Genomic DNA, 13,424 nt, shown 5'->3' with positions numbered 1-13,424 from the left:
GTTGGACGAAGCGAGAGGACGTCGGGACGCTTGGCGCAGCAGGAAGGCTCCCACCATCAGCGGTGAGTCCACAACCTCTCTGCTCCTAATTAACACATCTGCAACTTTTAATGGAATCATTCATAAGAGAGCACAATGTTGTTTTGTGGTCTTTGACCTGAAGAGTTGTGTGTACTGTGCTGCTCTCTGAAGCTGTAGTCCTCAGATGTTTAAAAAAAAGGAATATTTAACATCACATTTTGTAATTCTTCTTCTGTAGCACTATTAGCACTATTCTAGTCCTTTAATAGGAGGAGGAAATTAACAATGTCTGCTGAAAATAATCCTGTAAAGCTCCATTTTCTGTTGGGTACATTTCAGCAAAGAATACAAAAAGATGTAGATGCAATTCACACCAGCGGATTAAGGCTACAGTTATTATTATGATGGCCAGGTTGCTGTATTGAGTAGGAAACAGTTTTTATTAAAATTAAATATAATGGATTACATCCATTAAATACAGTGTAAGAAAATTAGCAAACAATATACTTTGAAAGTCCAGGCACACAATAACCATTTCACAATTTACATTCTTTCTTGTGATAGCCAAATCCCTACCTCCCACCACCCTCCCAGCCACACTCACTCACTCACATATGCTCAAACATAAGCCATGGACTTTACTCACGAATACTGAGTCCACATTAATGTAAGCGTCAGTTTCCTGCAAGGATCAGTAAACAGTCCAGGCCATTATCGAGCTGCAGCTACCAGCCAGCAGCTCTCTGATAAAGAGAGCTGGCCACATGGAGAACACGTCCTGAAAGGGATTTATGGTGTGCTGAATGTATCTCCAGACGTGTGCTTTGAGTGATACAGGACTAATGAGTTTGAGGGGTTTGCACATACCATCAGTTTGTTTTCCCCTCTTCTGAACCTCAGAGAAAAAGCTGACTTGGTTGCCTGTTTCTGTTGGGGTTTATTTAAGTTTGTGTCAAGTGGAAATAATGGACTTCCCTCTATTTCTCTGGTATTCATCTCATCAACCCACATTCCTTGTAGTGCACACATTTTCAGGAATGTTGGTTCAAACTAGTGGAGGGAGCCCACTTCAACAAACCATTCTTAATATTAACATGCCCTGTAATTCTTTCCCGCCTCCCCCCTCCTCTTCTTCTTCCTTTGTGACACTCATCTCCCCTGGGGTGAGCCCTCATACTCGGGGCTCCAACAGTGTGACACCTCCAGAAGATCCATGGCTACATTTGCTCACTCATAGATACTGTCCCCATCATTAAGTGTCACTCTCAGCACTGCTGCCTGCTCTCTACTCTCCTTCCATTCCTCAGAGGTCACAGACAGTTGGAGGAACAGCTGATGGCTTGTCTTTTTTTTTAATGCGAATCACTGCTGTTAACTGAGAAACAGACCATCTCTTTTTTTTTCATGCCACTCCAGAAACTCCCATCAACCTATCATACAGAGGCATTTGTTTATGATATACTACACTTTTATACAGATGATACTATCCTGTTATTATGTCAGTGTTTGGGCATTCTTCATTCCACAATTTGAGTTATATTCATGCAATGCAGTGAATGTAAGAGGTTAAATAATTTAACTGTGCTGTTCAACACATTGAAGCGGATCAGAAATGTCCAATTATTGTAGTAGAAGAAGAAAATGCTACCTGCAAAAAAATCAAACTGGTCTTAATTAGAGTTAAGTCAGTTGATGTTACCTTGTTTTTTTTGTGTGTTTAGGGATAATGAACAAATGATAGCATGCTAATACGCTAAACTAATATTGTGAACATGGTAAAGCTTATATCTGCTAAACATAAGCATGTTAGCATTGTCCTTGCTAGCATGTTTGACTGTCACGCTGATGTTAGCATTCAGCTCAGTGCAGTGCAGCCTCATTGAGCAGCGGGCGTGGCTGCAGACCGCATTAACTGTCTCATAACGAGAACTAACTTATCTTGATAAAAAGCTCATCTGCATTTTCTTTTTAGATCTACTACACCAACTAAATTGGTGCATCTTGATGCACTTTGTGCTATACAAATACAGTTTATTATTACTATTCTTTATTAAAGTCAATCGAATCTTGTTATATTACCCCAAACTCTCAGGTTTGTCTAAAAGAGTTTATATCATGAACAGCATTCACTGTCCAGCTTTAAACCCTCAAAAGCAGTAGGTGTCGTATATACAGAGCAGAAAATAATTCACTATATTATACTGTATGTATATATTCTCACACTGGGCTCGCTGTTGGTCTTAAAAGAACTTTAAACTCACCTTGCACACTTAAAAGTAAAGTTATCAGTTTAGTAATTAGTCTTACTTTTCTCACCATGTAAAGGCAAACTTGTAGTGTTAAATGAACTCAGTATCTTCATGACTGTTGGACTTAATGTCCCTCAATAATACATTTTATGTTACCTTTTCCCCTATTCTATTGTTAATCTATATATTACAGAAAAGTTACTATAGGTTTTTGCTATGTATGACACACATAGATTTTATGAATTATTTGCTCTCTTTTAGTTATTGTGCTTCTCCCTGAAGTGCAGTTTATCTTGAAGTGATGTTGTCACCATGCCACATGTGTACCAATTTACTCTTTGGACATAATCTTCAAAGGAGAGACACTGTGTAGCCAGTAACCAAATTCCTGTGTCATTTGTCACTGAGATCGATTCCAGTGAAGGCTACAGCTTCAGCGAACCTGATTGGCTCTTCTCTGCTATCCACCGGTCAGTCCTGGTTCCCATAATGACTCAGTGAAAGGAATGATATGCGGGTGGGAGGACGCCGTTAATCCTCAGTAAGCATGCTGCATGTCAAACGGCCCTGCTCAGAGATTTACAGGCCAGTGCTGGGGTCAGTCCTCTGGCTCCTCAGACCTTGACTCCTTTCGCTAAGCCCCGGCCTGGTTAACCGTCTGCGGGGGAGGCGGAGGTCCCCGAGCCCCTTAAATCTAACTGCTGTCCAATATTAACTGCAGCACAAACAGAACAGTGGTAAACAAAAGGCAGAGTAAACACACTCCCAAGGCTCGGAGGACAAACATGGACACACACACACACACACACACACACATTAAGTGTAGTGAAAAGCTCAATTTCAGTGGTTGGGTTTGTTTTCATGTGGGTAGAGCCTGTGGAAAGCTTCAGTTGAGTTAATGATGGTTATTTTTTTATTCAACCCATCAGTTTAAAGTGAGAAAATGTTTCCTTTGCCCAGCCCAGCTGTTGCAGTGATACATCCATTCATGCCAAATGTCAACACACACACACACACACACACATACGTACGCACAGCACTAGTGTCCCTCACTCTGCCCATGAGGGATGAGGTCTCCATCTTTCCCTCCAGTCCATCCATCCATCGTCACTGTCTTCTGATCTGTGAAGTCAGATCCAGCTGTTTGGACCACAGTCCCATCCCCGTCCTTCCTGGGTGTCCCCGCTTTCCCTTTCGTCTATCCCCAGGGGGACGGTTAAGACCTCCTCCAGCACATCATCCACCACAGAACAAGAGCCTCAGCTGCACTCTTGCTCTCTGCTTTTTTAAAAATAGGCTGGGATATCAGCCTGGACAGCCAAGAGACCTGGGCGCATCCTGGGGATTGAGGAATGTCTCCGTACTTCCCAGATCCTTCATATCTGTGTGAATCCTCTGAGTAATTGTCATTCTGTGTGTGTGTGTGTGTGTTTATGACTTTGCATGCGTGTGAAGATACATCCCGTATTTCTGGCTAAAGAGAGGATCGTCTGTCCAGATGAGAGAGTGGACTGAGTTGGAGATGAGTTTCTCTGCGGGAGGGTTTCTCTCCGCCTCGGATGGTTACTGCTCCACAGAGCCGCTCCAGTACTATGGTGAGTCCTCAGCGACACTTCTGTCCTCTGTCTCTTCTGCTCCCTCTATTACTTGGAGTTTTAGATCCCTCTTCTCCCTCTACATCTGTTTTTTCTCTCTTGCTTGTGTAAAGTTGTGTGACATATCGATGCCTGCAGTAACAGATAGACCACTGAAGATGGGCTGTCTTAAGTAGACTGTTGTGCATGTGATACTAATACTTCAATTTAGGGAAGTAAGTACAGGAAAGACCGATTCTCTGATTTGAATGTGTGGAGACATTTTATTTGCAAAACACTTATCAGTCAAATGAATTCAAATTAGATTATGTCATTGGTTTCGCTGGCAGGTAGGTGTTATTTTATCTGCAATGACGAGGAGACTCGGCTGCTATCCTGTGTTTCCTTAAAACGTTTGATTCAAATCACTAAACAAATGCTCTCACTTACTTCATTTGGTTTTGGTTTGAAGTGTTCATGTGTTTTTTAGATATTCACTGCTGACTCCACCCCAACACAATGAGTAGAATAAATGTCCTTTGTGTTGCTCTCAGCTTTGACAAATGATGTCTATAAAATTCAAAAGCAACCATCTCTTTCAGAATTAGAGTCCATGTCGCTCTGGTTAATCTGTTTTTATAGGGACTGTTTCTTCAGTAGAGCATACTCTAAGTTTTGACCTGGTTCACCTGCGGCAAAGGCAATCCAAACTACCAGCACGGTTAGATGCCTCCAGTGTTCAGAGAGTTTGTTTCGCTTGTTTTGTTTTCTCTACTGTGGCTTATCAGCACCTACTAGGGGTGGGTGGGTACCACTGTTCACAAAGATAGCCGTCTAAAGCTTTCTCGGTTTAACCTCTAAAGACCTGGCGTACACATGCGTGGACATCACATTTTGGGTTATATTACCATAGTAGTTAATTCTGCTTAGCTGGGGCCGTATGGACATGTATGTGGGCAAAACTGTTGATATTTCATATTGTTTTTTGCACCGTGATTTTCAAAACATGTTCAAAATATGTTTTGTATGTGTTATAAATACATGCAAAAGCAGTCAGGAAAAAAAAACTGCTATGTTCAGGGTGGAAATAAAGAGTTTTGCACAAAGGTGACTTTATTGTGTTTTCTGGAAATTAAGACCGATTGTCCACATATGTCGACATAATGTTTCTCTAAAACTACACCATGTAAAAAGATGATGCTTAGGTTTTATACTTATCAGGGTCCAATAAGCCCAAATAGCAAGGAGAAATAAAAAATGCATATCAAAGAAGAGCTCGGGTCTTAAGAGGTTAAGTAGTGGTGAGGTGGATCACCTGAAACATTAGAGATTCAAGAAGCTTTGCACTGTTAAAAACCAGCCTCAAAGGTGTCACTGCCGGTGATCGCCTTGTAATTATTGTATTGATCATACTGATTCTATCCTTTATCTCACACTGAGGGACTGTTATGTATTGTGTTGTTTTGCGTCATGTATTCGCTGTTCTGTGGTTGTTTCTTATCTACCTGCAGGGGACAGAGGCACGTTAGCTGCTGACTAACTGTGGTGCAGTTACTTTTCATTGTGCACTCCAAACAGAGTCGGTCACATCTGCTGCCTCTATTCGCGATTATTGACCATTTTCTATTAAATCTTTCAGAGATGCTGTTATTTTCTTCAATATTCTTTTACAGAGATTCTTTTCATAAACACGTGTCAGCTAATTAACGGATTAATAAATCAGTCCATCGCTGACTTAAAGTGAGATGCTGTAACTTTTGAAAGAAGAAAAAACACATAATTCTTCTTGTAGATGACAAGTTGAAGTCCTAAGCCTAAATGCAAATGTTTCTCATTTCTGGGTTTTGCTGCTACAGCTTACTTGGTCTGGTGCGACCAGTAGCTTATGGAGGCTACTGTAACTAATGGTAGCAAACTTTACGTGGACATTTCGTTAAAACTGACGTCACTGAGTGTGGTTCTCTGACTCTGTAACTTTGTTTGACTCTACCGTAGCATCACTTGTGCACATTTAACATTATCCTGTGATTTTTACTTGTGTTTAACAAAAGTTTAAGTTCACGGGTCATTTATACGTTATGTTGTTACACAACGAGGATGTGACTGCAGCCTCATCTAATTCATTCTCTTAGTTGATGAATGAACGCCAAGCGTTTATTTACTGCCTTTGATGACATGAAAAATAATAGTTGCTGAGGAGGTTCAGCCGGCTCACAGCAAACAGGGAGGCTGAGCGTGCATCGGAGGATCTATTTATACTAAAGTGTATCATCAACAAATTCCCCCTGTTGTCTCCCCTCCTGCCCTTAGTGGGGGCGGAGTGGGGGGGAGATATGGGGGGTAGTTTTCTGGTGTTGTTTGGCTCCCCAGTGTGCGTGGGACTGAAGGGAGGCTGAGGAGTGTTTAGACAGCGTTCAAATGGTTTACAAACAGTGCGAATCACGGCTCTGTCACATGCTGAGGACCCCCCCCCCCCAAACCATCGCCGCTACAGTCTGGTAAAGACAGGAAACATCTGGAGAGAGAGCGAACGAGAAGACAAAAGGACTAAGGAGTAAGGAGGAGGGGGGGGGGGGGGGTTAATAAGTGCCCTTTAAAGTGATCATTCTGTTGACACATACATTTACTGGTTCAGAGCAGAGTGTCAGTCAGCTTAATATGCTTTTCTACATCTTCATTAAAGCCTACTGCAAGAGAGTCAACGGCCTCCTTAGTAAGTGAGCTTTGGAAGAGCTGGGTGGCAGATTGTTTTACCTCTTCCGGTCTTTGTGCTGAGCTGAGCTAAGGACCAGGGTGTCCCTACTCCTTCCTGAGCCTTGTGACTGTCCAACAGCAGTACAGGAGCTGGAGCTGTTGATCAGGAGGCCTGTCCAACATGGCCACCAGGGTGATCTCAGCTTAAAGGTCAGGATAGCACGACTTTTGCTGCTTTGACTTTTTTTTTTTTTTTTTGGTCTCCCAACTTTACCGAAGTGCAATGCCACATCACTCTTGTATATAAGCACTCCTTTAACGACCCCACAGAGCTACAAGGATGGTTTGTTTATATCGTTTTCAGCCTCCATCTCCACTCAGCTCGTTTTACCCTTTAAATTTTCCTGACACTCCTGGCAGCTGGGTGGGGTTCTCCGTTTCATCAGTTCATAACGGATCCCACAGCCGCCCCGGTCGTACTGGTCCAGCTGCGCTTGAAGAGGCTGCCAGTGGTCACACATGTTTTCTCAGAGGAGTCAGGGATTTGCAGAACACAAGCTGCCGACGAGCACTCAAAGACGTTTCGGTCCGTCACGGCACTGACCGGCCGTTGCAGGCGGAGCGAAGCATCCAGGAAAAGGGACTCAAAGAATCCTAAATGGCACTTGGAGCTCTCAGCTGCATCCTGTTTCAGCAGTCTGAACAAGTTCACAAGGTCTCACTCTCAGCTCATTATTGTGTCCCCCAAGAGCCATTAAACCGGTGAAATCACACGAATCACGGAAGACCACATTCCCATGATGCTCTTTGATTTTGTAACAGCCTTATTGAGTTTCAGGAAATGTTTGTTTATGTGTAACGTAGCAGATCACTGAGTGTGTTTCCATGTTAACTAGTATCCAGGTCATGATGGGGTTTTTGGAGGTTATCTGTAGCGCATTAAAACACATCGTCCTGGTTTCTACATACCAGGTGGAGCGCTCCAATAGAAACCAGGATACTGAGGCATTTCAACACCTTATCCAGGTTTCTGAGTGCTGTTTGTTGTTACAGAACATAGAGGTGAGAAATCTGCACACAGAGGAACGTGGACCGTGTTAGAATCACACACAGGGATGTTTTCCGTGTAATCATCGCACCCCAAATAAGATCAAAAGCAGGATAAGACTCAAAACTGGGATACTAGGCCGCACATGAGCAAACCTAATTCTTAAAGGATGAATCTGGTATTAGTCTAAATGTTCCTTTTTGTGAACAAATCAAATGAAAAGACAGAAGCAGCACGTTTGCATAAATCTGTAAATACCAGCAGCAAACACACTCACCAGCCGCTGTAGTAGCTGCTCATCGACACAAATATCTAATCAGTGGATCACGTGGCAGCGGCTCAAGGCATTTAGGCATGTGGACAAGGTCAAGACTGTCTGCTGAAGCTCCAACAAGCATCAGAACGGGGAAAGAAAGGTGGCGTGAGAGTGGTTGTTGATGCCAGATGGGCTGGTTTGAGTATTTCATAAGATGCTGATTTTGAGATGAGGTTTTCCACACGCAACCACCTGTAGAGCTCACAGAGAATGGTCCAAGAAGAGGAGGACGACTTGTTGATGGCAGAGGAGAGAGAGAGACTGGTTAAAGCTGATAGAAAGTCAGGAACAACAGGAACTCAAATAATGTCTTGTTACAGTCAAGGTCTGCAGAAGAGCATCTCTGAACATACAACATGTTGAAGCAGATCGGCTGCTACAGCAGAGGACCACAGTCAGTTGGTTAGTTTGCTACCTAAAGTGGCTGCTGAGCTTCTAGTTTCATTTTTCTTAAAAGCTCTGTAATTTTCTAAAACTGGGAACTGTAGCAAAATGCTGCTGAAACGGGAAAAAGGACATTTCTTAGGGATTTATTAGGGACTATTTTCAACGGCGGAGTAATACTCACGTTCTGTAGTATTTCTAGCAGCGGGACGGTGTGTGTAGGATTGACCCAAAATAAACTACAGTGCCCATGTTCGTTACAATGAAGTAACCTGTCACCCAGCGTGGCTCACTGATGTTTCTGTTCTGTGCTCCATGCTACAGAAGAAATACATCAGGGTTGTGATCAGTTCGTTGTCTTTTCATGAGGTTTGCTGACAGTAAGGAAAATACAGAATATCAGCAGCTGTATCTCAAACCAAAGGGATGGAAACAAAGATGGTTTGACTGGACGAGCGGAAAGGCAGCATTACTGACGATGCACTATTTTACACCAAGTCGCAGTTTTCCAAGAAGTTCTTGTTTCCTTTTCATGTGATTTTAAATGTCAGGTCGATGTCATGCCTAAATATGGCCGCTTGTGTCATTTCACATGGAAGCTCCGAGTCAAATCAGAAATTTGAACATAAACCTACAACAGCCACGTTGAAGTGTCCAAGTTTTAAACGTACATTTCTGACCTACAAAACAATGAATACATGTTTTAGTTCCTCAACTTCCACTTTTTTGTTTGCATTTCAGACATGCTGGCTGACCCTCTCGGCTGCCCCCTGCAGGACCCTGACCTCCAGCTGCTCCCGTACAGCCAACAACAGTACAGCCCCGCCAACCTGCCCTTCTCCCTCTATGGCTCCCCGCCCTCCTCCACCTCCTCTCCTTCCTCCTCCTCTTCCTCCTCGCAGCCCTGCCATCCTCCCTACCACTACAGCCCTCATTACATGGAGCCCCCCTGTGATCCCGGCCCCGATCCCCACTGCGGGGGCCTGGTTCAGGGGCTCGGGGCAGTGGGGCTTCCTCTGGGGCGGAGGACGCGGATGGGGGCGGGAGGGAAGAGCAGAGGTCAGGACGAGCTGTGTGTGGTGTGTGGAGATAAAGCGTCGGGGTACCACTACAACGCTCTTACCTGCGAGGGATGCAAAGGTGGTTCTCACTTTTCCCTCGCTTGCTTTTTATTATCCTTTTCTCCGCTGCTGTACTCTGAAAGGTAAGATTTGATGTCAGCCTCATCTTTTCTTTCCCCCTTCTTCGCTTGCTGTAGGTTTCTTCAGGCGCAGTGTGACTAAAAAGGCTGTGTATCACTGCAAGAGCGGCGGCGGCTGTGAGATGGACATGTACATGAGGAGGAAGTGCCAAGACTGCCGGCTGAGGAAGTGCCGTGCCGTGGGAATGCTGGCTGAGTGTGAGACAGCATGACGGCAAATGATGGGCCTGTAATAAAAGAAAAGGATTGATGAGGCTGGTTGGACGTGAGTCTGGAAATGTATGGTTTTTTTTTTTCCCCCTCAGGTCTCCTGACAGAGGTGCAGTGCCAGTCCAAACGACTAAGGAAAGGAGGTAAAGGCAGAGGACAGGAGGAAGAGGAGGCCCCAGACAGCAGGAGGGTCAGCTCTACCAGCAGGCTGCCTGCACAGGTACCAGGATACAGGCTGATGATAATTCTTTAAATTATTAAATGTTTGGGTGGTCGGTTATATAATTAGCTGTTTTTGGAGTGAGTGATTCAGATAAAACCCTCGTTCACACCACATGTCATTTTACTTATTGATATTTAACCCTTTCATGCATGAATTATGATAACCTCAGTCAGGATGTGTTTGTTTGTGTTTTATTCATCTTTAGGCTGAAAAACAAGATTTGAAGATTTTTTTTTAACCCAAATTTTATAAAGCTATATTTACGTCCAGTAGTTGAAATCTAGCTACTGATGCATGATGTCAGTGGACATGTGGTTAATCATAATTTCCTCCCAATATAAAAGCAATACAATTGCATGACTCCTTAGATGTTACTTGATGTCATTATATTTTTCTTAACTGCAAGGGTTTCTTTTTATACAGAAGAAAATGAGCAGCTTGGTGTTTCTGGCTGTCTGTCGACCATCTTGGTTTCACTCTTCTTTTTTTTTTTACACTGGCAATGTCTTCTCTCTGGGTAGCAGTCAGTGTCTGAGATGATGCAATAGGATCCACTGTAGTGGCTGATGTGCAACTACGCCATCAAAACTCATGCACATACAAGAAAACAGCTTTTGAATAGCTGCACACTGCAGTGACCTCTATACATGAAAGGGTTAATGTGACACAATAGTGGGAGTTCTTGTTTTAGGCAAATCTGTCATGTTATGGTTTGGTTTTTGGATGGTTGGATCAATGGTCTGTGGTCCAATTCGACATTTATCTTACCCCTCAGTCCGCTTTCTATCTTATTTTAGTTTCAACATGAGGAAGTGACATCACAATCCCGACGCTGGTTTAACTGTGCCTTGTGTTAACTTCCATCCGCACCAGGCTTTGTCTGCCAGCCTGACCCGAGAGCAGAAGTACATCGTGGACAGGATGGTGGAGGCACATCGGCTCTACAGAGCGCAGGACAGCAGCCAGTGCAGGGTAGGTCGCAGTGTGGAGACGCTGGTCGTACTTCCAAAACCACAGTCACGTTTTTAATGTTTCCCTCGCTGTCTGCTCAGGTGTTTGAGTGGCCGTGCGCAGAAGAAGGGGAGGGCTTGTCTGATGTGGTGTCACCCCACCTGCAAAGACTGCTGCAGTTTGCCAGGACGGTTCCAGGTAAGATGGACGGGGATCAGAATCTAGACATATAGAATCTGATGAAGGGAAAATATTGTTTAATTATAAAGACATTTGAAAGAGGTGAGCTGAGGAGCTGTCTGTTGCTCTGAGCCAACACCAATATCGACGTTCCCCTCGCAGGTTTTGACCTCTTGGACTTTTCCGACCAGAGCTCCCTCTTGTCTGTCTCCTCGTTGGAGGTCCTGTTCCTCCTCTCAGCCCAGCAGTTCTCCCACAACCCAACGAGCCCCAGTCCAGGTGAGCAAAAACCAGCATGGATAAAAACCAGTTCATGATTCGGTTGGTAAGAAGCAAGTTCAGTCTGACGTTTAGATCTGAAAAACAAATCTTTTTCTCTGTTATCAGCTCTGCAGCTTTTCAGTATGTCAACACACAACTTTCTTAGAAATTTCGAGTCAAAGGAAAACATCCACAGCAGGACGGTGGTCAGCTCAGGTGAACCCACACACCCACACAGAAAATATCTCACAGACTGTTAGGAAAAAAAAAACCTACAGTTTCAAAATGACCCATCTCCTGTGCGGTGGTGTGAACAGGAGGCAGTGAGGATCTCCTCGGCCCGGTGCTGAACTTCTTCCACAGCATGGCGACGCTGCGGGTGACGGAGGCCGAGTACACCCTGCTGACCGCCACAGCTCTGCTCTGCTCAGGTCAGACCGCCAGTCTGTGCTCTCTAGTTTGTGGATGGATGTTTGGGCAGAAATAATCCAATCAGCCGGCGGGTCAAGACATGCAAATGGTCTGTTTAAGTGTAAATAATCACTGTTAAATCTATCCAGAGCTCTTCAGCAGGCTGTGATAGTGGAGTGAATGATTCACTCGGCCTCAAAGGGTCAGACTGCTGACTTTGTCAAGGCTTAAAATGGCTCAGCAGCTTTAATGCTCGATAGCAGGGGTATTCAAAGTCTTACTGCGGTGGGACTTCTTTTTAATACAGAAGCTGTTTGGCAGCTTGAATGCATCACTCTGTGTTTGAATATTGACATGAAGAAACAGATCTGGTGATGTTGTAATGTCGTGAACCCGTCTCTCTCTCCGTGTCCCACAGACCGCGCGTCCCTGCAGGCAGCCAGCTGCGTTGAGAAAATGCAGGAACTGATCCTGGACCTGCTGTCCAGGGTGTGTGGGGCCCAGGGTGGAGCTGCGCGAGGGGGACCACAGCGGTTTGGCCACCTGCTGGGCAGACTGACGGAGCTACGGACCCTCCGTCACAACTACCTCCTCCTGACAAGACAGCAGCCCGGACTCTGACGGACAGGACGCACAGGAAACGGTGAAAACCGCCACTATCATCTCTGGGGAGTTTCATGATTGAGTTTAAGGACTAGACGGTCCTGTAGGAGCCGAGAAATAGAACAAAACCATTTTGGAAATTCAAGGTTCTGAACTTGAGCTTCTGATGGGACTGCAAAAAGATATTTTATAGGTCTTTTTATAACTGTTGTATATATTCAGCTAATATGTACACTTTTCCACAATGTAGAAAATAAAACTAAATTGCAGACTGTGCAAGCTGGAGCTCATCGGTGGAAACGAGAATTTTCTGACTGCAATTAGGGGCCAATTTTGAGCATTAACTCTTCCAGACATTTGGAGCCTGTAATTCATTTAAATAATCTTCCATTTATTATTAAATACTTGAATGAGAACTGATTTCACCTTTGATTTTAAAAAGAAAAGAAAAAAAAACCACACAAAAGTGCATTTAAGTATCCCAAAAGGTTTTTAATAGAGCATTCATTTCCCAAAACGAGGAAACACTGGTTCAGACAAAGTATTTGGTGAGCAGGTAAAATACGCAGGTAGTACAAGCTTATAAAGGTGTATTTTTCCATTTGATAAAACGGGGCTCTTGACAATAAATAGAATCTTCTGGGTGTCAACAGTGAATGATGGCGGTTGGTTCTGATTAAAAACATCAACATCAAACCAAACACGTGAACTCTTTGTTAAAATGTTGGCTGCATGTTTTTTTTAAAACCTCACTCCATTTGTTTTAAATAAGATTTAATTCTCAACTTTAACCAATATAGCTTTATTTCTATAGTTCTGTCTTCCATAAATAAATTATTTCTCTGTATCAAAAAGAGAATTCAAATATAAAGAACAATGGCTCATTGTGTTGTATGCTCTGAATGTACACACACACGCACGCACACGCGCACACACACGCACACACACACACACACACACACTAAGCACAATGAAATTACATCAAAGACAAGCTAAGTAGACTGCAGCAAGTCAGGAATTATTTTATCTCCACAAATATACACAGCCTCGCTTTGCCCCTTGTGGGTTGATTGAAATACGCATTTTAAAAACATCAAC

The 13,424-nt window shown here is 43.8% G+C and overlaps 1 protein-coding gene across 1 annotated transcript; it reads left to right on the top strand.

Annotated features, from left to right (window-relative positions):
- The first annotated feature begins 3,396 nt into the window (after positions 1-3,396).
- On the top strand, positions 3,397-12,830 carry nr1h5 (nuclear receptor subfamily 1, group H, member 5). The gene is made up of 10 exons (XM_070839085.1): positions 3,397-3,865; positions 9,028-9,426; positions 9,545-9,685; positions 9,793-9,917; positions 10,794-10,892; positions 10,973-11,069; positions 11,214-11,330; positions 11,439-11,528; positions 11,630-11,743; positions 12,142-12,830. The coding sequence occupies exons 1-10, from the start codon at positions 3,769-3,771 to the stop codon at positions 12,342-12,344; spliced, it is 1,482 nt and encodes a 493-aa protein (XP_070695186.1). The 5' UTR covers positions 3,397-3,768; the 3' UTR covers positions 12,345-12,830.
- The last annotated feature ends 594 nt before the right edge of the window (positions 12,831-13,424 follow it).

The sequence above is a fragment of the Pempheris klunzingeri genome, chromosome 11 (genome assembly GCF_042242105.1).
Source record: "Pempheris klunzingeri isolate RE-2024b chromosome 11, fPemKlu1.hap1, whole genome shotgun sequence".
NCBI lineage: Eukaryota > Metazoa > Chordata > Actinopteri > Acropomatiformes > Pempheridae > Pempheris > Pempheris klunzingeri.
The sequence above is the reverse complement of the archived record's forward strand: the minus strand, read 5'-3'. Positions and strand labels throughout refer to the sequence as shown.